This window comes from Coregonus clupeaformis, chromosome 15 (assembly GCF_020615455.1).
Source record: "Coregonus clupeaformis isolate EN_2021a chromosome 15, ASM2061545v1, whole genome shotgun sequence".
In the NCBI taxonomy this organism is placed as follows: domain Eukaryota; kingdom Metazoa; phylum Chordata; class Actinopteri; order Salmoniformes; family Salmonidae; genus Coregonus; species Coregonus clupeaformis.
The window spans coordinates 6,012,603-6,032,795 of NC_059206.1; the positions used below are offsets into that span (position 1 = coordinate 6,012,603).

The following is a 20,193-nucleotide window of genomic DNA, read 5'->3' on the forward strand; positions in this document are numbered from 1 at the left end:
GCTCCCCTACCTCTACAGAAGCACAGTTCCCGCTCAGCCCAGTCAAAGCTATTTTTTGCTCTGGCACCCCAATGGTGGAACAAGCTCCCCCACGACGCCAGGACAGCGGAGTCACTGACCACCTTCCGGAGACACTTGAAACCCTACCCGCTCCATGATCTCGCCATCACGGTTGACAACTCCGTTGTGTCCTCCTCCCAGAGTGCAAAGAACCTTGGCGTGACCCTGGACAACACCCTGTCGTTCTCCGCTAACATCAAAGCGGTGACCCGATCCTGTAGGTTCATGCTCTACAACATTCGCAGAGTACGACCCTACTTTACACAGGAAGCGGCACAGGTCCTAATCCAGGCACTTGTCATCTCCCGTCTGGATTACTGCAACTCGCTGTTGGCTGGGCTCCCTGCCTGTAACATTAAACCCCTACAACTCATCCAGAACGCTGCAGCCCGTCTTCCCAAGTTCTCTCACGTCACCCCGCTCCTCCGCACACTCCACTGGCTTCCAGTTGAAGCCCGCATCTGCTACAAGACCATGGTGCTTGCCTACGGAGCTGTGAGGGGAACGGCACCTCCGTACATTCAGGCTCTGATCAGTCCCTTCACCCAAACGAGGGCATTGCGTTCATCCACCTCTGGCCTGCTGGCCCCCCTACCTCTGCGGAAGCACAGTTGCCGCTCAGCCCAGTCAAAACTGTTCGCTGCTCTGGCACCCCAATGGTGGAACAAGCTCCCTTACGACGCCAGGACAGCGGAGTCACTCACCACCTTCCGGAGACACTTGAAACTCCACCTCTTTAAGGAATACCTGGGATAGGATTTTTCCTTTTTCATTTTTTTAGTCATTTAGCAGACGCTCTTATCCAGAGCGACTTACATGAGCAATTAGGGTTAAGTGCCTTGCTTAAGGGATAAAAGTAATCCTTCTACCCTCCCCCTACCCCCCTCCCCCCAAAAAAAAGTGGTTGTCCCACTGGCTATCATAAGGTGAATGCACCAATTTGTGGGTCGCTCTGGATAAGACCGTCTGCTAAATGATGTAAATGTAAAATGTAAAATGTGGACTTTGTGGCTGTGGTAACTACTGACAACCAAAGAGGAGCGGTAAAGAAAAATGTATAAAATAAAATATGCATTTCAGTCAAAGGCTGGGGTATAGAAACGCTTTATAATTTCCACAGTTGCTTTGATCATTAACATGACCCATTATACAAACAGGGTAAAAAAGGTTGATTCATTTCCTCAAAGTGTATAAAAAAGTAAAAACAATCATATGTATTATATTAGTTCCTTGGTATTAAGTTATCATGATTACAGTACTTGAGTTTTGCTTTATGAAGAACTTTTAGACCATTTCACTTTTCCAAATTGAAATGTGTATCCCGTTTAAATTAAGTCCATTAAATTAACTAAAATGTGTATAATCAGAAGATAAACACAATGTGTCTTAAAGCGCTAGACTAATTTGATTCCTTTTAAGCAATAGATCATAGAAGAGTATGGGACTTAAACAACATTGTAAGGAGCACATTTGGATACAAAAATGTGGATACAAAAATGTCCTTGTAATTGCCAATGCATCTTTGTGCTCTGGTGCCGAATTCCAAACAGACCCTTTGTCCCTTTACCTCAGCACTTCATGAAAATATGAAAGGACCAGATAGTTATGAGTAGGGTTGTGGAATAACATGTAATCAGTTACGTTAGCAGAAAAAAATTATGTAATCAGATTACAGATACTTTAGAAAAACTAGATGATTACTTCGTGGATTACTTAAATTCAGAAAGGATTTTTGTGAGATAAAAAAATACATTATGACACCTTACAGTTTTTCTCAATTACATTCAATTAAGCATTGAAAAAAGGCGCAAGTTAAAGTTTGTTCCACCTGAGCGAGTCTGACCACAAGTCAGAGACCACTATGACGGCAGACCAAATGCGTTTGATGGATGCTTTTTGTCTTCTTCTAATGGCTCTTTTAAGGGGAAAGTAATCCAAAAGTAACAAAGTAATCAGATTACAGTACTGATTTTGGATAATCCAAAAGTTACGTTACGGATTTACAATTTTGGACAGGTAACTAGTAACGGATTACATTTAGAAAGTAATCTATCCAACCCTGGTTATGAGAAACATGCCATTAGGGGCAACAAAGGGCTCCATTTTGAAATTCGGCCAAGGAATGAGCACCTCATATCAACAGGCCCAACTGCTCAAGAGGTAAGCCCATCTGATGGGAACAGTGTACTGTAGAGCTACTGGGCCTGGAGGAGTTCCTTTGCCCTGTCCTCATCCAGAAGGAAGGGGGTCGTCAGGGCCTTCTGTCCCAGCAGCTGCTCCAAACCCTGTGGGAGACAGACATGGAGAGAGCAGATATGGAGAGAGCAGCTTTAGTCTGCCATACTTGACAGAGCAGTTTAGACTGACTGGAGTCTGTGAGAGGGGACCATAATGCGATAGGTGTCCTTGTAATGATTTGCATGATCTATTCACACTAACTCCTCCCATACTTCGAGCGACATTTCCCTCATATAAGTGCATGTGCAGGGCATTTTTTTAAAATTTGAGAGCCACGCACTTAGCTCAATTTTATCTGGTCCAAGTCTCCCATTGACATCAATGAAGGATTTATTTGAAAGTGTGCATTTAGAGTAAAAAATAAAAAATAACCACCACCCAAACAGAACACTTTCCTAATTTGCCATGAGTGCACATTAACAATATTAGAGTGGTGAAGTAACTGCTCAATCTAGTGTAACCTTACAGAGAAGCTCAACACTGGACCATGCAGGTGAAATTTTAATGGTCATATTGTTAGGAGACTCCAATAGCAGAAAATAAGGGCAGGAAGTGACATCACATAGGAACTGTTGTTGTGGCCTCACCTCTCCGAAGAAAGACACCAGCGGGGAGATCTCACAGACAGCTGGTGGGTCTTCATCCCTAACAAGAATGTGAAAAAGGAAATAGATCATTATCCCAATGGTTCAGGTGCTGGACAGAACAACATATTGGAAAAAATGAAGGATGCTTGCAATTTATAAACTCAGCAAAAAAAGAAACGTCCTCCCACTGTCAACTGCGTTTAGTTTCAGCAAACTTAACGTGTAAATAAACTCAGCAAAAAAAGAAACGTCCCTTTTTCAGGACCCTGTCTTTCAAAGATAATTAGTAAAAATCAAATTAACTTCACAGATCTTCATTGTAAAGGGTTTAAACACTGTTTCCCAGGCTTGTACAATGAACCATAAACAATTAATGAACATGCACCTGTGGAATGGTCGTTAAGACACTAATAGCTTACAGACGGTAGGCAATTAAGGTCACAGTTATGAAAACGTAGGACACTAAAGAGGCCTTTCTACTGACTCTGAAAAACACCAAAAGAAAGATGCCAAGGGTCCCTGTTCATCTGCGTGAACGTGCCTTAGGCATGCTGCAAGGAGGCATGAGGACTGCAGATGTGGCCAGGGCAATAAATTGCAATGTCCGTACTGTGAAACGCCTAAGACAGCGCTACAGGGAGACAGGACAGACAACTGATCATCCTTGCAGTGGCAGACCACGTGTAACAACACCTGCACAGGATCGGTACATCCAAACATCACACCTGCGGGACAGGTACAGGATGACAACAACAACTGCCCGAGTTACACCAGGAACGCACAATCCCTCCATCAGTGCTCAGACTGTCCGCAATAGGCTGAGAGAGGCTGGACTGAGGGCTTGTAGGCCTGTTGTTAGGCAGGTCCTCACCAGACATCACCGTCAACAACGTCACCTATGGGCACAAACCCACCATCGCTGGACCAGACAGGACTGGCAAAAAGTGCTGGCATCTTTGGCATCTTTATTTTGTTGTTTTTCAGAGTCAGTAGAAAGGCCTCTTTAGTGTCGTACATTTTCATAACTGTGACCTTAATTGCCTACCGTCTGTAAGCTATTAGTGTCTTAACGACCGTTCCACAGGTGCATGTTCATTAATTGTTTATGGTTCATTGAACAAGTATGGGAAATAGTGTTCAAACCCTTTACAATGAAGATCTATGAAGTTATTTGGATTTTTACGAATTATCTTTGAAAGACAGGGTCCTGAAAAAGGGATGTTTCTTTTTTTGCTGAGTTTATAAACCCAACTGTGATTTATTGGTGAGATAAGCGCACACGTGTACACGCACACCCTCCAATCCCCATTGAGATCCCTATATGTTATGTAGAGTAAGGCTCGCTCCCACCTGGGTCTAGGAGTTAGGGCCTTCCCTTGGGCATCCAGGAAGCTGGCTCCTGCAGCCATCGCCCAGCGGTAGTGCTGTGCCAGTAAGGATCGTCTGGCTGTGGTAGGAGTGTCCAGAGGTGCCCCATCAGCATTTTTCAATGGTGAGAATTCTTCCTCTCTCAGAACCTCAAATGCCACAAATTTCCTGCCGATGTCAGGAGGAAAATGTCTCATTTTGGTGTTTTGTGTGATTGTTTTAAAATAAGCAGTCATTTTATGATTATTATGTAACGTTAGTAAAATTGTCTAGAATTGGGCGGCAGGTAGCTTAGTGGTTAAGAGCGTTGTGCCAGTAACCGAAAGGTTGCTGGTTCTAATCCCCGAGCCGACTAGGTGAAAAAGCTGTCGATGTGCCCTTGAGCAAGGCACTTAACCCTAATTGCTCCTGTAAGTCGCTCTGGATAAGAGCGTCTGCTAAATGACTCAAATGTAAATGTAGAATATCAGTAAAATATCGGAAACTGTAGGAAAATTGTGTACTGCAAATCAGTCACAAAATTAGAATTTCACCTTGAAAACTGAAAGACATCAAAAACAAACTTCTCCATTTTGATCCCATTGGGCTTGGTGGGTTTCACCAGGTTTCCTTCTCTGTCCACAAAAGGGACTTTCTTAAGTGCCACGTGCTGCTTCAGCTGGCCCTGAAACTTCCTGAGGAGATAGGCGGATGAATGGAAAACATTATCAACTTGTGATTAACAGTTTGTTTGGCCCAGACAGTCGTATCAGCAATGCAATATAACAAGACAGTGACAGTGTGCAAAATTGTGCAGGAGTGGGGTCCATGTAATTAAAACTCATTCCATTCCAGTAATTAATGTTCATTTAATTTAATGTATTCATTTAATTTATTGAACCAATGCAATGCCCCATTACTTTCAGCAAGAATTTTGTTCATTTTTCTTCTTATTATTATTCTAACTGAAGTGTTGTGCACATGACATGTATGCATCTCTTCATCTCACTCACTGTGCCACTTCGTTGAGGAAGGTCCGTGTGAAGAAGTGGTTGCAGATGTTTCCTGCGCTGTACACCAGCTCTCCTCCTGGGTCTCGCTGCTCGGCCGTCTCTGGGCGGAGCTCGCTGTACTCCACCACCTGGTACACTCCCTTTACCTTGCAGACTACGCCCACTGGCTCTGCTGGGTACGTCTTCTCAACCACCTGGAAATAGTCATGTCAACTGTCATAACATTTGAAATCTTAAGAACGTAGAACCAAACGTGCATATAAATAACATGCATATAACCAAGTTATAACAAGTACATAATCTAATAACTGAGTCCCACAAGTATGGATCAGGAAAACATGCCTGCATGATTACACTGTGATTGTGATGATTGCCTTTCGTTTACCTTGGCACCGCAGTCTGCTCCTTTACTCACGCAGAAACCAATGAAGATGGGGTCGGCCATTTTGACCAGGATGTTGTCAACACAGTAGATGTGGAGGTACTCCACACCCCTCTTCTCCATGTCCTCAAGGACCTTGTTATCCACCAGAGCTCGGTACAGGCCACCGTTTCCATCTGAAGGTTAGCGAGATGGAAAATAGAGAAATGGATTCATATGCACTGCCCCTATCAACTAAATTGCATTAAAGATGCAATATGCAGAAATTGCTCTGCCATTTCCTGGTTGTTAAAATTCTAATAGTTAGCCAAATTTCAGTTGATGTGACAAAACAAGCAGTCATTGTGTAGAGAATCATTGTACCATCTAAACATCTGTGAAATATGTTTTCCATAACGAAAAATATTGTATTTTCAGCTGTTTGAAACCGGTGTACAAAACCGAAAGTAAAAGACGCAAATCGGAAATTTAAGAAAGGGAAGCATAGAAATAGCGCACATAGAAATGAACTACTGCTTCTTAGACTTGCTTTCAATGAGTGACAGATCTATAACTCAGATTTCTATATGAATTTGGTCGGGTCGCCCCAAAAGTTACACATTCCTGCTTTAACAAAAACTTCACTTTAATCTGCCAACCCACTCTGCCAGCCATTTTCTTACCTGGGGCCATAGCTATCTTCCCTTTGTCCTGTAGGATGACCTTTCCATCAAAGGTCACAGCAGGGATCATCCTTTGCTCGAACATGACCACGTCAGACGGATCCAGACCAAAGTACTTATTCTCCTGGAAGAACTTCTTGGTGGGATCCAGGGTAAACTCACTGGTCATGATGTACCTGATGATGGCAGAACAGTAGCACAGAGAGGAAAACCAATGTCAGAGAGAAGGAACGGTCAGTCAAATTGAGAACTTTGGAGTTTGCAAATATAGTAGTGTGTGATCTGCAGTTTAAGAGCACTGTTTTTTTATTTTGTTTTGCTCATGTGTTTGGAAATGCATCTGATTCTGCACATATTGCATTGAATTGACATTTTGCCAGCTCATAAAATGAGAGCAGTCAATTGACCGCCATGAGATCTTACCATGCTACTGTGCACTTTGATCCATGCTTTGCATTCGCCAGCTCCTGTATTTTGCGGATGCGCTCTGCCTGGATTTGATACAGAGTTTTGCTGCTCGGGAGACCCACATTGTACATCCCTTTGGGGTATGGAACCCCAAGACGGGTCCCCTGGCCACCAGCCAACAGCAGCACAGCCACTCTGTTCTGGGAGATTTGCAAAAACCCTGTAAAGGGGAATACCAGAGGGGAAAAAACGATCATTACAGGACCATGACAGAGCACAGACAAACCAAAGAAACAAGTGTGACACTGACATTAACCAATCACCAAACAGGTGTTAGTATCAATATTTGCATTTGCTGTGGTTTTATAGAGTAATGTAGCTTCTATTTTGGTGACCTACAGTGGCCTGACAGTCCTAATTTACCATTATAACAAAAAATACAATTTTGGGAATCCCTGACCTATGCTTGATCAAAATGTAAGTGAAGTGTAATTGCCATACATTCAAATTACAGTGGGACCCAGGCACATGCACAGACAGAGGTCTAAGGGTACCTGAGCACCTGCCCTTTTGCCCTCCTATGAGAGTTTTTTGTATTATTAAATGTTTTCATTATTTTCTCTCTTGTTATTTAAATGATTTACCCATCAAACTAGCTAGCTAGATAACTAGTTGATTTACATAATCTACATTCGCTATGATCAGTATGAAAAATGTATGCACTCACTAACTGTAAGTCGCTCTGGATAAGAGCGTCTGCTAAATGACTAAAATGTAAATGTAGATCAGATGATAGCCTACACATCTTTGTAGCCTCGTACGAAGATCCTGATCTCGTGTAAGCTCGCGAGAACACTTGCTTACAGTGGGATGTGGGATTTAGCAGAAAATAAAGGTGTATCTATATATATATATATACAGGTAAAAGTCAGTAAATTAGAATATTTTGAAAAACTTGATTTATTTCAGTAATTGCATTCAAAAGGTGTAACTTGTACATTATATTTATTCATTGCACACAGACTGATGCATTCAAATGTTTATTTCATTTAATTTTGATGATTTGAAGTGGCAACAAATGAAAATCCAAAATTCCGTGTGTCACAAAATTAGAATATTACTTAAGGCTAATACAAAAAAGGGATTTTTTAGAAATGTTGGCCAACTGAAAAGTATGAAAATGAAAAATATGAGCATGTACAATACTCAATACTTGGTTGGAGCTCCTTTTGCCTCAATTACTGCATTAATGCGGCGTGGCATGGAGTCGATGAGTTTCTGGCACTGCTCAGGTGTTATGAGAGCCCAGGTTGCTCTGATAGTGGCCTTCAACTCTTCTGCGTTGTTGGGTCTGGCATTCTGCATCTTCCTTTTCACAATACCCCACAGATTTTCTATGGGGCTAAGGTCAGGGGAGTTGGCTGGCCAATTTAGAACAGAAATACCATGGTCCGTAAACCAGGCACGGGTAGATTTTGCGCTGTGTGCAGGCGCCAAGTCCTGTTGGAACCTGAAATCTCCATCTCCATAGAGCAGGTCAGCAGCAGGAAGCATGAAGTGCTCTAAAACTTGCTGGTAGACGGCTGCGTTGACCCTGGATCTCAGGAAACAGAGTGGACCGACACCAGCAGATGACATGGCACCCCAAACCATCACTGATGGTGGAAACTTTACACTAGACTTCAGGCAACGTGGATCCTGTGCCTCTCCTGTCTTCCTCCAGACTCTGGGACCTCGATTTCCAAAGGAAATGCAAAATTTGCTTTCGTCAGAAAACATGACTTTAGACCACTCAGCAGCAGTCCAGCTCTTTTTTTCCTTAGCCCAGGTGAGACGCTTTCGCTGTTTCTTGGTCAACAGTGGCTTGACACGAGGTATGCGGCAGTTGAAACCCATGTCTTTCAAAGCGTCTCTTGGTGGTGGATCTTGAAGCCCTGACTCCAGCAGCTGTCCACTCCTTGTGAATCTCCCCCACATTTTGAATGGGTTTTTTTCACAATCTTGACTAGGGCGCGGTGATCCCTATCGCTTGTACACTTTTTTCTGACCACAGTTTTTCCTTCCCTTTGCCTCTCTATTAATGTGTTTGGACACAGAGCTCTGAGAACAGCCAGCCTCTTCTGCAATAACCTTTTGTGTCTTTCCCTCCTTGTGCAATGTGTCGATGGTCGCCTTTTTGGACAGCTGTCAAATCTGAAGTCTTCCCCATGTTTGTGTAGGCTTCAGAACTGGACTGAGAGACCATTTAAAGCCCTTTGCAGGTGTTTTGAGTTAATCAGCTGATTAGTTTGTGGCACCAGGTGTCTTCAAAATGTAACCCTTACACAATATTCTAATTTTGTGACACACTGAATTTTGGATTTTCATTTGTTGCCACTTCAAATCATCAAAATTAAATGAAATAAACATTTGAATGCATCAGTCTGTGTGCAATGAATAAATATAATGTACAAGTTACACCTTTTGAATGCAATTACTGAAATAAATCAAGTTTTTCAAAATATTCTAATTTACTGACTTTTACCTGTATATATATATATATATATATGTTACAATTTGGTTACAGGAGCATTAGCTACTTCTCAAATTCTCTAGTAGGCCGTCATTGTAAATAAGAATTTGTTCTCAACTGACTTGCCTAGTTAAATAAAGGTTAAATAAAATAAAATACAAAATAAAAGTTTGACGCAAGTCACGCGACAATTCCAAGTGAAGCAAAGTTGAGTGACTTTCACATAGACTATTGAATAATTTTAATTATTTGAAGGGGCAATTTGCAGTTACTACATACAATTTTTGATTTATAATTAACGTTACCCATTGATTCTTGAATAATATAATTTATAAATGCCTCATAAGATTAGTTCAACTGTGGTACCCCATCAGAGCCCCAAAAATATACACTTGTTTTACTAACTTTACATTTTAGTCATTTAGCAGACGCTCTTATCCAGAGCGAATTACAGGAGGAATTAGGATGAAGTGCCATGCTCAAGGGCACATCAACAGATTTGTCACCTAATCGGCTCGGGGACTCGAACCAGCAACCTTTCGGTTACTGGCCCAACGCTCTTTAAACGCTTGGCTAACTATTCCAATGTTTCTACACATTGTTAAAAAAATAATATAAAAAACACCGTATAGCCTCAAAACATGCTTACAACTATAATTTTAATATCGTGGATGGTCAGTCCTTGCATCCCATATCGCTGTCTATGAATTTAAGAGAGGTTACATTTTCTCCAGCACCATCCCGAGGCGGGGACTACTTTGTTACTGTTAAATTGCTGATTTCCCTTTAAAGTAGCTAGTTGAGTGTTTACTTTTCTCATATCGAGAATACAGTACCCTATTGAGAATACAGTAGCCTACCTTCATTTTCCCAGCCAGTTAAAGCGGTTTGATCACTCTTCCGAATGCTCCCGATGAATTCTGAAGATACTGGCTCAATTTCCTGGTCAGCGGCTGTTGCGGAATGACCAGCTTTAGCAGACTCCGCGGCCAGTTCACAGTGCTCGCGCAATTCATGCAAGTCCAACTGAGACAACTCGACCAGAAATGTGCTTTTGTCATCCCCAGAAAGTTCGGGCCAAAATTGCAGAATATGAGACTGTCCTGCATGTTCTAAAGAAGACTTTACTTCCTCAAATGAAAGCATTTCCCCGACCTAACAATCACAAGAAAGCAAGTTCAATTATACCATGTTACAAAGCAGTGGTAAAGGTTAGTTTGACTTGGTCTATCTTCAGTTTGTTACTCCCTTCGTCATGAACTCGTGACTTGTGCAGGACTCAGGAGGAAAGAGCAAAATACACAAAGCCTGTCTTGTGATGAAATTTGAGTTGCTGGCTGTGGCTGGGCAAAGCAAAACCACACATCAGCTCATTCCTCAAAATATGAAGAAAAACGTTAGTTTGGGATGCGGTTTTCTTTCAGTGGTTGGCTTGCCATATTACAAACATTGTACAAAGGCTACAGTATCCAACTGCAGCCCCGGAGAAGGATAAACACTACTTCAAGTGGAAATCATGTGATTGCTCCAAGGAAAGAAGGAAGGATGCATTTTTTAAGTATTCGATTTCAACACGGCGAAATCGTTCTGTTGTGGGAGGAGTTTACTTTATTTTTGGGGGAATGCGCGTTCTGGCGAGCGCGAGAAGAGGAGTGTGTGTGCATGAGCAAAGCCTCTCTCGTTCACGACACACGCTTTATTTGCACTCCACCGTTCAAGGTGGAACTTCACCTTTCTCTTCCCGGAGGAGACGTCTAAACAACAGGGAATATATATTCTGACGCAAACATCTACGGTGTTCGAAAATCATGGCAGCCTCGTCGGCGAAAGTCGTTAGAAAGGAGAACTCTAATCATGATGGAGCGGACGAGACCTCCGGTAAGAAATGGCGGCCTCCTGTACAACGCAATTTAGTTGTTTTTATATTGCAGTAACGTTACCATGGCGTATACTTTTGGTTTAGCTTTAGTTAGCCTGAAACGATGTATTTATTTGAAGGAGGCTTTAGCCAACTGATACATTTGATGGCTCGTACAGGACTAGTGAGAACAGAACTTGCTAGCTAACTGGCTAGCCAACTATGCTACAACGTCGTTGGAGGAGGCCATGTTGTGCCTTGCACAAGCTCATTGTGCCACGCAGGTTTGGGAGGAATTCGCGTGTATTTCCAAATTATAGTAACTTCTTAAGGTTAACTACCGTACACATGTTTTGTTAACTAACGTTGTTGTTTACAAAATAGCCCGTTAGTTAGTAAACTAACAAAATGCGCTAGTTAAGTTTGCGTGAGGCCCAGCATTCATTGTTGTTCCGCCATCGCGGTTTGCACCCATGCATTGAAGTAATTTGCGATTGTAAACGAACAAAATGCAGTACTAAGGTCGGCACGGATGTATAGATAACTGCAAAATATTGCATTAGTAAGACACTAGTAGTGTCGGGCCAGAATGCCAACAAGCTGTTGGTGAGGCCGGGGCGATATCAGTCCCCAGCGTGCGGCGGCCACATCATTCAAACCACGCGGCCTTGAGAAACAGCAGGAAGCTGCATCAGAGTACTTTGGCTCGTTTAGCTAGAGAGCTAGTTACGTCTTAATGGCTTGAAAGCTAATAGTTACTACAAAATGTGGTGGAATGCTTAGCTTGTGTACCCAATGCTCAAGTCTTCATGTACTAGACATTGTGTTTACGGTGGTTGGTTATCTTTACCCTGTATTTATTTTTACCATCAGCAAGATTTTCTACATATACATAATATTTCATTATTTTCTTTCAAGGAAATTAACACTAATTTAATCTCTTTCAGTAAAAGAGCAACAAGAAGCTATTGAACACATTGACGAAGTACAAAATGAAATTGACAGGTGAGCTAATTATCCGGAAACTTTTGTGGTTTTCAAGACTGACCTTTTACAGTATGAATATCGTCAAATTGTGTTGCACGATTCTCTTCCCTTTAGATTGAACGAACAGGCCAGTGAGGAGATTTTAAAAGTAGAGCAGAAGTACAATAAGTTACGCCAGCCATTCTTCCAGAAGCGGTCAGAACTCATAGCTAAAATCCCCAACTTCTGGGTCACAACATTTGTCAACCACCCACAAGGTAAGTGCAGATATTATGCTCTTATTTTACTATTTCATGTTATTTTCTTGATGAATGAAGAGTTATTGTACACGGTGGGATTCTACACATGACAAACGATGTCCATCAGTATCAGTCTGATTATGGTGTTGCTATACAAACTGCTTTTGTCCAGTGACAAACTTTCTATGATTCTGTTCTTGTCAGTTTCAGCCCTTCTTGGTGAGGAGGATGAGGAGGCACTTCATTACCTTACCAGAGTGGAGGTGACTGAGTTTGAGGACATCAAGTCAGGTTACAGAATAGATTTTGTAAGTATTTAAATATTATTTTAGATTGTGCATTTTAAACAAAATTATGCATAAATTAACCATATTGTTTTTTCAGTACTTTGATGAGAACCCATACTTTGAGAACAAAATCCTCTCCAAAGAGTTTCACTTGAATGAAAGTGGGGACCCATCTTCAAAGTCAACTGAAATAAAATGGAAGGCTGGAAAGGTATGTTTACACATCTCAATTTTTACAGGGCATCTTATAAGTAAAGTGTTTTTAATATAGTCAAAGTGCTGTCTTGTGATGTCATGCTGCAGAAAACCAAAGCAAAATGCATGGCATCTCTGCTTTTTGATTATTTTGCTTTTCCCCCTGCTCGCAGGACCTGACAAAGCGTGCCGGCCAAACGCCGAACAAAGCGGGTAAGAAGAGGCAACACGAAGAACCAGAGAGCTTCTTCACCTGGTTCACAGATCACTCCGATGCAGGGGCAGACGAACTAGGAGAGGTCGTTAAGGACGACATCTGGCCAAACCCATTGCAGTACTACCTGGTATGATTCCATGCTATTGTCCATAGTTCTTTGTTGACTGCCCATGGTGCTTAATAAAAAATAAAAATAATTGGTGTTAACCTAATCTTACTTTGGTAGGCCAGGTAGAGTATTCTGTATATTTCTTACAATTATCCAAAATATCCTGGCGTTAGGGCCATAGGGTTAGACCAAAGTGGCTCTGTAATAGAAAATATCTTGCAGATTTCACCTAAATGGTGTTTTGGGGACAACTTCAGAAGTGTGTTGAATAGCCATATGGTTCTACGGAACATGACTGAACCATATCCAGCCACCTAGACATCTCAACTGGATGCCTAGATTCCAAACTGTAAATCGTCTCCTGCTGGCATTTATGTCTGGGAACTCGTATTAATATAACATATGAACTCTTAACTCCACCAGGTCCCTGACATGGATGATGAGGAAGGGGAAGGTGAGGAGGATGAGGAAGAGGGCTTGGAGGACATTGATGAGGAAGGGGATGAGGATGAAGGAGAGGAAGATGATGAGGAAGAAGGGGAAGATGGAGAGGTATGGTAGATTTAATTCACTCCAGTCTTGTTTGCACAATATTGTACAACTTTTCCTGTCTTTGTGTATATATATATTTTTTAATGTGGTGGAAGATTGCCACTTGTCTGAAATGTTAGTCTTTACAGGCATGGGGTAAACGTGTATCTCTCTTCTACAGGATGACGGCGAGGATGATTAAGGCCGAAAATGACATATTCCAACCTACACCTTTTCCCATTCTTTCCTTTTACTCATCCTTCAACGCGTGGGCGCAAGAAGCTTTGTTTTCATTTTATTTTTGTATTATTTTGTGCTCTGTCTCCTGTTCCACATGCTTCCGCCTGTCCATACCATGTCTGCAGACGAGTAAATTCCCAGGCCCACATCAGAAAACTCTGACGTCTCACGTGTCATAAAACTACTAGAAATGTCCATGAAGACCAATAAAAGAAAGTACAAGCATTCTGCACGTCATCTTATATAGACTAAAAGAAAGTTGAATAGCAATTTATATGTATGATAAATAAGGTTTCTGTTAAACTTGTGAGTTGAATAAAGATAAGCCATGGTGCTGTGATAACTTATTCTTAGCATCCCTAGACACTTAAAAAAAAAATATATATACACACACACATTTTCTAAAACGGCAGAGTTTGGGGGGGTCTCCTGGAGTTTACACTTTTTCTTCGTCATGTGTTGTACTAACGGAAAGCACCAGCTTGTTCCTGTCAGCAATTGTAAATGTTTTGGGGTTGATATCTTGTTATGACATGGTTATTATTGTAGACAGTTAAATGGGGTTTGGTGGGGTAAGTGGGCATTTGACAACTCAACATTGATTGACTTTTCATTGTAATGTTTTACAGACACCCGTGAGGTTTGAAAATTACATTTTTAATAAAAACAAAACCCAAAAAAAATTCCTCTTGTAATTTTGAGCTTGGCTAATTAACAGGTTATTTAAAAAGAAAGTAAAGACCCTGTAGAATCTCATAGGATATACTGGTGATCTCCACCTTTTCCACTGAAAAACTGTTCACGTTAACATTTAAGTGTACAAGTTGCTTTGTTACAATAAATGTATACACAAGTGTTTGGGGTAGTTTTTGAACTGACACAATTTGTGTTGTGGGGGTAAAATATATGTTAGGCTGATGGGGAAATAATTGTTACTGTCCAGAGAAACTTCTACTGATCACAGATTTTCAAGGTCATCATTCTTGTTCTGTAGTCACAACAGCCATTCAGTCGATCACCATAACTGTTTAATCAAATATTTTGTATACAGCACCCTATCTGTGGTTGAATGATGGATCGTTCATGTTCAGTAGGACCACTGCCCTTGTCTACTCACAGGAATACATTTTGTATACTTCAAATAAATCACGCCCTTCCCCTGCTTGGCAGGCGAGAATTCTACCACAAATGTTTGAGAAATAAATAATATAACTTGGCCCAGACATTGTGACTCTTGTTAAAATTCTTGCACCAGGTCAGCTCTAGACTGCGTGCCACTACTTGTCACGCGTTTATCGTGCCAAACATAAGTTATCGTCTTTGCTATTGATTTCACCAATCAGATCAGCGATTACTTCAAGGAAGGGTGCATTGTAAAAGTATTCGAACAGGGCCAAAATGACGACCCTTTTCAGAGGTAATGCGCATGGCGCTTAGAACCCCCCCGGATTGGTTCCATCGTCGAGGTGTTTCCAAGGAAGCAGCAATAAACGGAAGTAAATCCATCTCTAAACATGGCTGTTTGTGTTGAATACATAAAATTAAGTTAACTGATATGTAACGCCGTATGGGGATGTTATTAATGTGCTACTAGCTAGACAGGTACGTCTATGAGGCACAGTAATCATGTTCACTGATGAAACTTTGGATGCCTTGGGCGTTGAGTCGCTGTGGAGGAAATCGCAACAGTTGGCACAGGAGTCGGTATGTTCTGTTGACAACCTAATTAGCTGGCATCAGAGGTTTTGCTATTGCATGCTAGCTGATTATTGGTTTAGCTAACTATCTATTTCGTGTACGTTTACCTACCTGGCTATATATGACAAGGCTATAGGCCCTGAAAAGATCAGACACATGAATACTACCAGTGGAGAATATTGCTAAAGCTCCTGAATCTGCCAATCGATGCCTTCTTTAGCTAGCCAAAATAGCTAGCTAGTTAGCGATGATGGTCTGGAGCGACAGTCTGCACATCACTGATCAGTGTTGGTGATGGGCTGACCACGTGCATTGTCCAAAGTGTCATTTTCAGCGTTGTTGTGAAGCCCAACATATTTCTAAACATACTAGTAGCTAGTTGACAAGGTACAAAAAAGTGGGTTTCTCATCAACAGTTGGTGGAATTACTGACACACTTGGGTCAACTGGAGTCAGAAACATTATTTGTGCAATAATCAAGCCAGCTATGGGCATGCTTTGACATTATATAGGCCTAATATAACCCTAGTAGGCTATGTCTGTTGTTGGTTTTTCAGAGAGGTTGTCAGACCCGGCCCGTACACACAGCTGAGGCTGAAATACAGCCCCTGCTTAATGCAGATAATGGCACCCAGACGGATCCACAAGACCACCTCACAGACCAACTCCTCCTTGAAAGTGAGCTCCGACCAGAGTCTCCTGGGCTGAGGGACTTCCTGCATCGAGTGGAGGACATGGTTGTCAAGGAGTTGGCCAATAACGCCAAGAGTCATGCGTTTGATGGGTTCGACGTGAATTGGGAGGATCAGAACGAGACGGTGAGAATAGTATAAGTAACACACTAACAAAACTAATCACACAGTGTGCATTATTTTCATGTTACAAAAAAAAGAAAAACGTTCGTTTATTTAGTAAATATTTTCTTAACTCTTATTTCCTTAAAACTGCATTGTTGGTTAAGGGCTTGTAAGGACGCATTTCATGGTAAGGTCTACAGCTGTTGTATTCGGGCATGTGACAAATAACATTTTATTTGATATTGGACAAACTATATATTTTTATTTTTATTTCCCCCTGTTGTATTGTCAATTCTAAAATGTGTTTGTGTGTAGGTTTCATGCATGCATCGTCTCCAGCACCCCAGTGCCCAGGAGAAGGGTCTTCAAGTTACCAGCATATCCTGGAGTTGCACAGGTTCAGTAATCGCCTGCGCCTTCGGTCGGTATGTTCAAACTCAAGACTTCAGTCTTCCTTCACATTCATTTGCCAACATCGTAGTTGTGTAGCCAAAAGTTGAGGTGAACAGTGATCTATCTGTTCTCTGTCTCAGTGTTGATGACGGAGACTGGAGCACAGAGAAGTCCTGTGTGTGCACTTGGAATCTGGACCGCAGAGGCCTGAACCCCAAACGACCAGACACGGTCATAGACGTGGCCAGGCCTGTCATGTCTCTGTCCTTCCACCCCTCTCAACCCTCTCTCATAGCTGGTATACACTTCCATGTTGCTTCTGCCAGTGGTTTGATCACCTACTGATCTCAGTACATAAATACAACGGTCCTGTGTACCACACTCCTTCTTACTTATCTCACCATCCACCCAACGCCACAGGAGGTCTTTACAGTGGAGAGGTAGTGGTCTGGGACACGAACAGGACACAGGACCTCATTTTGGCGCAAACAGGAATGTCGACCGACACTCACCGGGAGCCAGTCTACCAGGTATAGACATCTCATACTGTCTCCTATGGCACTAAAATACACATGTTAACCGATGGTAAATGCTTTATCTAGTATTGGTTATTCTCATGGTGTAATTTATACACAGTCCCTATGTACTGTAGGTCCCTTGTATATTATTAATAAACTACATGAATATCACATAGTGGTGAGATAATCTTTATGAGATGACGACAGTAAGATTTTGATACCAGGGTCGTATTCATTAGGCACCAAACAGAAGACAAGGGATTGAAACTGTGAGGGACTACCTGGACTTGTCCAATAAGAAACACACGTTTTCAGTAGCAAGCCATAATAAACAGGACACAGGTCTGAACAAGTGTGTTTTCAGGTAGCCTGGGTCCCCGGACCAAGGCGAGGGGAGATGGTGGTGCTGAGTGCTGGCTCTGGGGGCAGGGTGCTGCTGTGGACAGTGGACTCAGACGAGGGGAGGCTGGTGCTCAGTGCCGGCTTTGCCCTCGTCAGACAGCAGGTTCCTCACAACAGTGCACTGAGCAAGGTGAGACTCGGGATACAGGGGCCAACGTGGTATGCCAACGTTGTGATTTATAAACCGTGAAAATTTATTTCGATTTTACATGAAAATGTGTGATAAATAGATGAAATATGATTGTGTTATTTACAAAACTGTATGAATGTTTATAGACATTTATCTATAGACATTGTTTTCTTAAACCTTCCAAAAATACTCTCCTTCTGAAGTTGTTCTTGTAACGGTACCTACCTGCCTGCCTGCTACAGGGCAGAGGGAGCAGCAATGTGGGGGTCACCTCCCTGGCCCTGTCCCCCTGGGACTTGGATACATTCCTGGTGGGCTCTGAAAGCGGCCTGGTCCTCAAGTGCTCCTTCTCAGCCCAGACGCTGGCGGCAGCGCCCCCCGATGGAGAGAGTGTGACGCTGCGTGCCCCAGCCCAGTTCTCCTTCAGCCCCCGAGGTGGCCCCATCCACTCTTTGCACTGCTCCCCTTTCCACAGGTGAGCGACACGTGGGTGGGAAGGTCGCAATGGCATACTCCTCACATCCTCGTCTCCTTCTCAAAACCCATTGGATGAGAAACCAGAGGTCCCTCCCCTCTGACCTACAATGGGTTTTGAGAAGGAGTCGAGGAGAGAGGATGGGAGGAGTATGCAATTGAGATGTTCCCCATGGTTCAGGTCAGGTCTGAAGGTGGTTTTAGTGAAAATTATCCAGACCGAATGCTTGAGACTATGATTTAAGATTTACAAAAATAAGAAAACTGAACATTCCTTTACTCGAACCTCTTAGTCGTTATACTGTTTTGATGCCAAAACCCTGGAACGAACCAGTGCTATTCATGTTTACTTGTTGTTTGTTACAGTTTGCCCTGTTCCTATAGTACATTTGGAAGCGTGTAGCTAACTCGCATCTCGTAATGGATCTCAAAATAAGCTTTGAACTCTGCAGCTGTAAAACATTTGTAAAATGCTTTATGGTACCATATCATTCTGTCAATGAATCAAAGTTATTATCTAGTTGTCTCCCATTTCGTGTCTAAGGAACCTGTTTGTCAGTGTGGGGACCGACGGCCTGGCCCACCTCCACTCTCTGCTGCAGCCCGATCCTCTGCTCTCGCTGCGGGTGTCCGACTCCTATGTGTTCGGGGTACGCTGGTCGCCAACGAGGCCCCTTCTCTTTGCCGCTGCCACAGGACAAGGTATGCTCCATTTCAGCTCATTCTCAATTGGTTCATAGAACATCGCTATAAATAGTCTGACTTGAGCCAGAGTTAATATATTGAAAATCATAAAGGGCCCTATTCAGACTTGCGATAAGTCAACATCCAAAAATGTTCACTTAAGTCCATGTTAAGTCTACTTATCAAGTCTGAATCAGGCCCTAACTGCTAAAAACAATGGCACATCTTGATGTAAAGTTAACTCACCAGTTCAATTAACTTTTAGTTTTTCACTAAACAGCCAAGTTTAAAAGCCCATAACCTTCTCTCTTCCCAGGTCTGGTGCAGATATTTGATCTGGGCAGGAAGTCACTGAGACCAGCAGCCACCATAGACCAGCTGACGGGTGGCCAACCAGTCTACTGCCTGGAGTTCAACTCCAGACGGAAAGACCTCCTAGCGGTGGGCAATGCCGACGGCTCCGTCAACATATGGCACCTGAGCACGGAGCTGACGGAACAGGGGCCCCGAGAGACCGCCAAGCTGGAGCAACTAGCCAATGAGGTGGCAGAGTGAGACGAGGCAGGAAGGAGAGGGCCAATGAAGTTAAAGAATAACAGGGCTGTGGATGTATATAGGTAGAAGAACGTGGGTTTTTGTTTTTGTGCCATAGTATTTTAGATTTGTATCCTTTTGAGATGGTGAAACGTCAAATATTACTCAGTAGGTACTGAAGACTGGTTATTAAGGCCTTCATTGTTTGTTTTTGTACTGAAATAAAACATAAGAGTGGATTCATGTTGTAATAAAGGCACAGAAAACACATTTCCAGTTCTAACCAGTAGCGTTTATTAAATCACACTGCAGTCCTTATTGTGATGTTACAGCATACCATCAATACAGGTTCTTAAATCCAGCGAAAGCACTAAAACATTCAAATGCAGACAGATCCACTAGGCTACCGTCAGTGAAGCACAAAGAGTGAGATATATAGCTATAGATAGATACTGATAACTATGGAGTATTCTAGTGTCAGACTCATGCAGTTTCAGTTGTGTTTTTGTGTGTGTGTGTGTGCGGCAAACGCATCCCGATTGGTCACTGGCAGGCAAGGGATCAGTTGACGAAAAGCGAGCGGGTGAATTCGACAAAGTCGAAGGCCGAGGGCATTTCCCGGCCCTTGCTGTCTAGGTAGGGCTTCATGTGCGAGATGCAGTAGTCTGCCTGTTCCTTGGACAGATTCTGA

General features: G+C 42.5%; 4 protein-coding genes across 9 annotated transcripts in view; 2 read left to right on the forward strand and 2 right to left on the reverse strand.

The window, feature by feature from the left end:
- Positions 1–2,033: 2,033 nt before the first annotated feature.
- uap1l1 (UDP-N-acetylglucosamine pyrophosphorylase 1, like 1) lies at positions 2,034–10,738 on the reverse strand. Its single transcript, XM_041897603.2, has 9 exons — positions 10,070–10,738; positions 6,713–6,917; positions 6,290–6,465; positions 5,631–5,803; positions 5,246–5,439; positions 4,787–4,927; positions 4,236–4,421; positions 2,886–2,943; positions 2,034–2,345 (listed from the first exon to the last, which is right to left on the reverse strand). The coding sequence occupies exons 1-9, from the start codon at positions 10,353–10,355 to the stop codon at positions 2,256–2,258; spliced, it is 1,509 nt and encodes a 502-aa protein (XP_041753537.2). The 5' UTR covers positions 10,356–10,738; the 3' UTR covers positions 2,034–2,255.
- Positions 10,739–10,872: 134 nt separating this feature from the next.
- On the forward strand, positions 10,873–14,727 carry LOC121582071 (protein SET). The gene is made up of 8 exons (XM_041897604.2): positions 10,873–11,087; positions 12,015–12,072; positions 12,169–12,311; positions 12,498–12,601; positions 12,678–12,791; positions 12,949–13,119; positions 13,525–13,653; positions 13,814–14,727. The coding sequence occupies exons 1-8, from the start codon at positions 11,018–11,020 to the stop codon at positions 13,832–13,834; spliced, it is 810 nt and encodes a 269-aa protein (XP_041753538.1). The 5' UTR covers positions 10,873–11,017; the 3' UTR covers positions 13,835–14,727.
- A 594-nt stretch (positions 14,728–15,321) lies between these two features.
- dync2i2 (dynein 2 intermediate chain 2) lies at positions 15,322–19,772 on the forward strand. Its single transcript, XM_041897602.1, has 9 exons — positions 15,322–15,576; positions 16,128–16,388; positions 16,683–16,792; positions 16,901–17,058; positions 17,181–17,290; positions 17,643–17,810; positions 18,053–18,285; positions 18,829–18,986; positions 19,285–19,772. Exons 1-9 carry the CDS (start codon positions 15,499–15,501, stop codon positions 19,521–19,523), a joined length of 1,515 nt encoding a protein of 504 aa, XP_041753536.1. The 5' UTR covers positions 15,322–15,498; the 3' UTR covers positions 19,524–19,772.
- The window catches only part of sptan1 (spectrin alpha, non-erythrocytic 1), a 49,651-nt gene continuing 49,230 nt past the window's right edge, over positions 19,773–20,193 (reverse strand). For all 6 annotated transcript variants that reach the window (XM_041897597.2, XM_045224971.1, XM_041897601.1 and 3 more), the window contains one exon: positions 19,773–20,189. In XM_041897597.2, coding sequence (XP_041753531.1) covers positions 20,064–20,189 — 126 coding nt within the window. In that variant the 3' untranslated portion in view covers positions 19,773–20,063. The remainder of the gene's footprint in view (positions 20,190–20,193) is intronic.

Bases quoted from the DNA above. Each gene is read 5' to 3' on its own strand.
- uap1l1 (XM_041897603.2), bottom strand. From the start codon at position 10,355: ATGCTTTCATTTGAGGAAGTAAAGTCTTCTTTAGAACATGCAGGACAG. The intron at 6,466-6,712 runs GTAAGATCTCAT...TGCCATCATCAG, and splicing joins TCAAAGTGCACAGTAGCATG to GTACATCATGACCAGTGAGT. The intron at 4,422-4,786 runs GTGAAATTCTAA...TGACATCGGCAG, and splicing joins GATGTCTTTCAGTTTTCAAG to GAAATTTGTGGCATTTGAGG.
- LOC121582071 (XM_041897604.2), top strand. From the start codon at position 11,018: ATGGCAGCCTCGTCGGCGAAAGTCGTTAGAAAGGAGAACTCTAATCAT. The intron at 11,088-12,014 runs GTAAGAAATGGC...AATCTCTTTCAG, and splicing joins TGGAGCGGACGAGACCTCCG to TAAAAGAGCAACAAGAAGCT. The intron at 12,602-12,677 runs GTAAGTATTTAA...TTGTTTTTTCAG, and splicing joins CAGGTTACAGAATAGATTTT to TACTTTGATGAGAACCCATA.
- dync2i2 (XM_041897602.1), top strand. From the start codon at position 15,499: ATGTTCACTGATGAAACTTTGGATGCCTTGGGCGTTGAGTCGCTGTGG. The intron at 15,577-16,127 runs GTATGTTCTGTT...TTGGTTTTTCAG, and splicing joins AACAGTTGGCACAGGAGTCG to AGAGGTTGTCAGACCCGGCC. The intron at 16,793-16,900 runs GTATGTTCAAAC...TCTCTGTCTCAG, and splicing joins ATCGCCTGCGCCTTCGGTCG to TGTTGATGACGGAGACTGGA.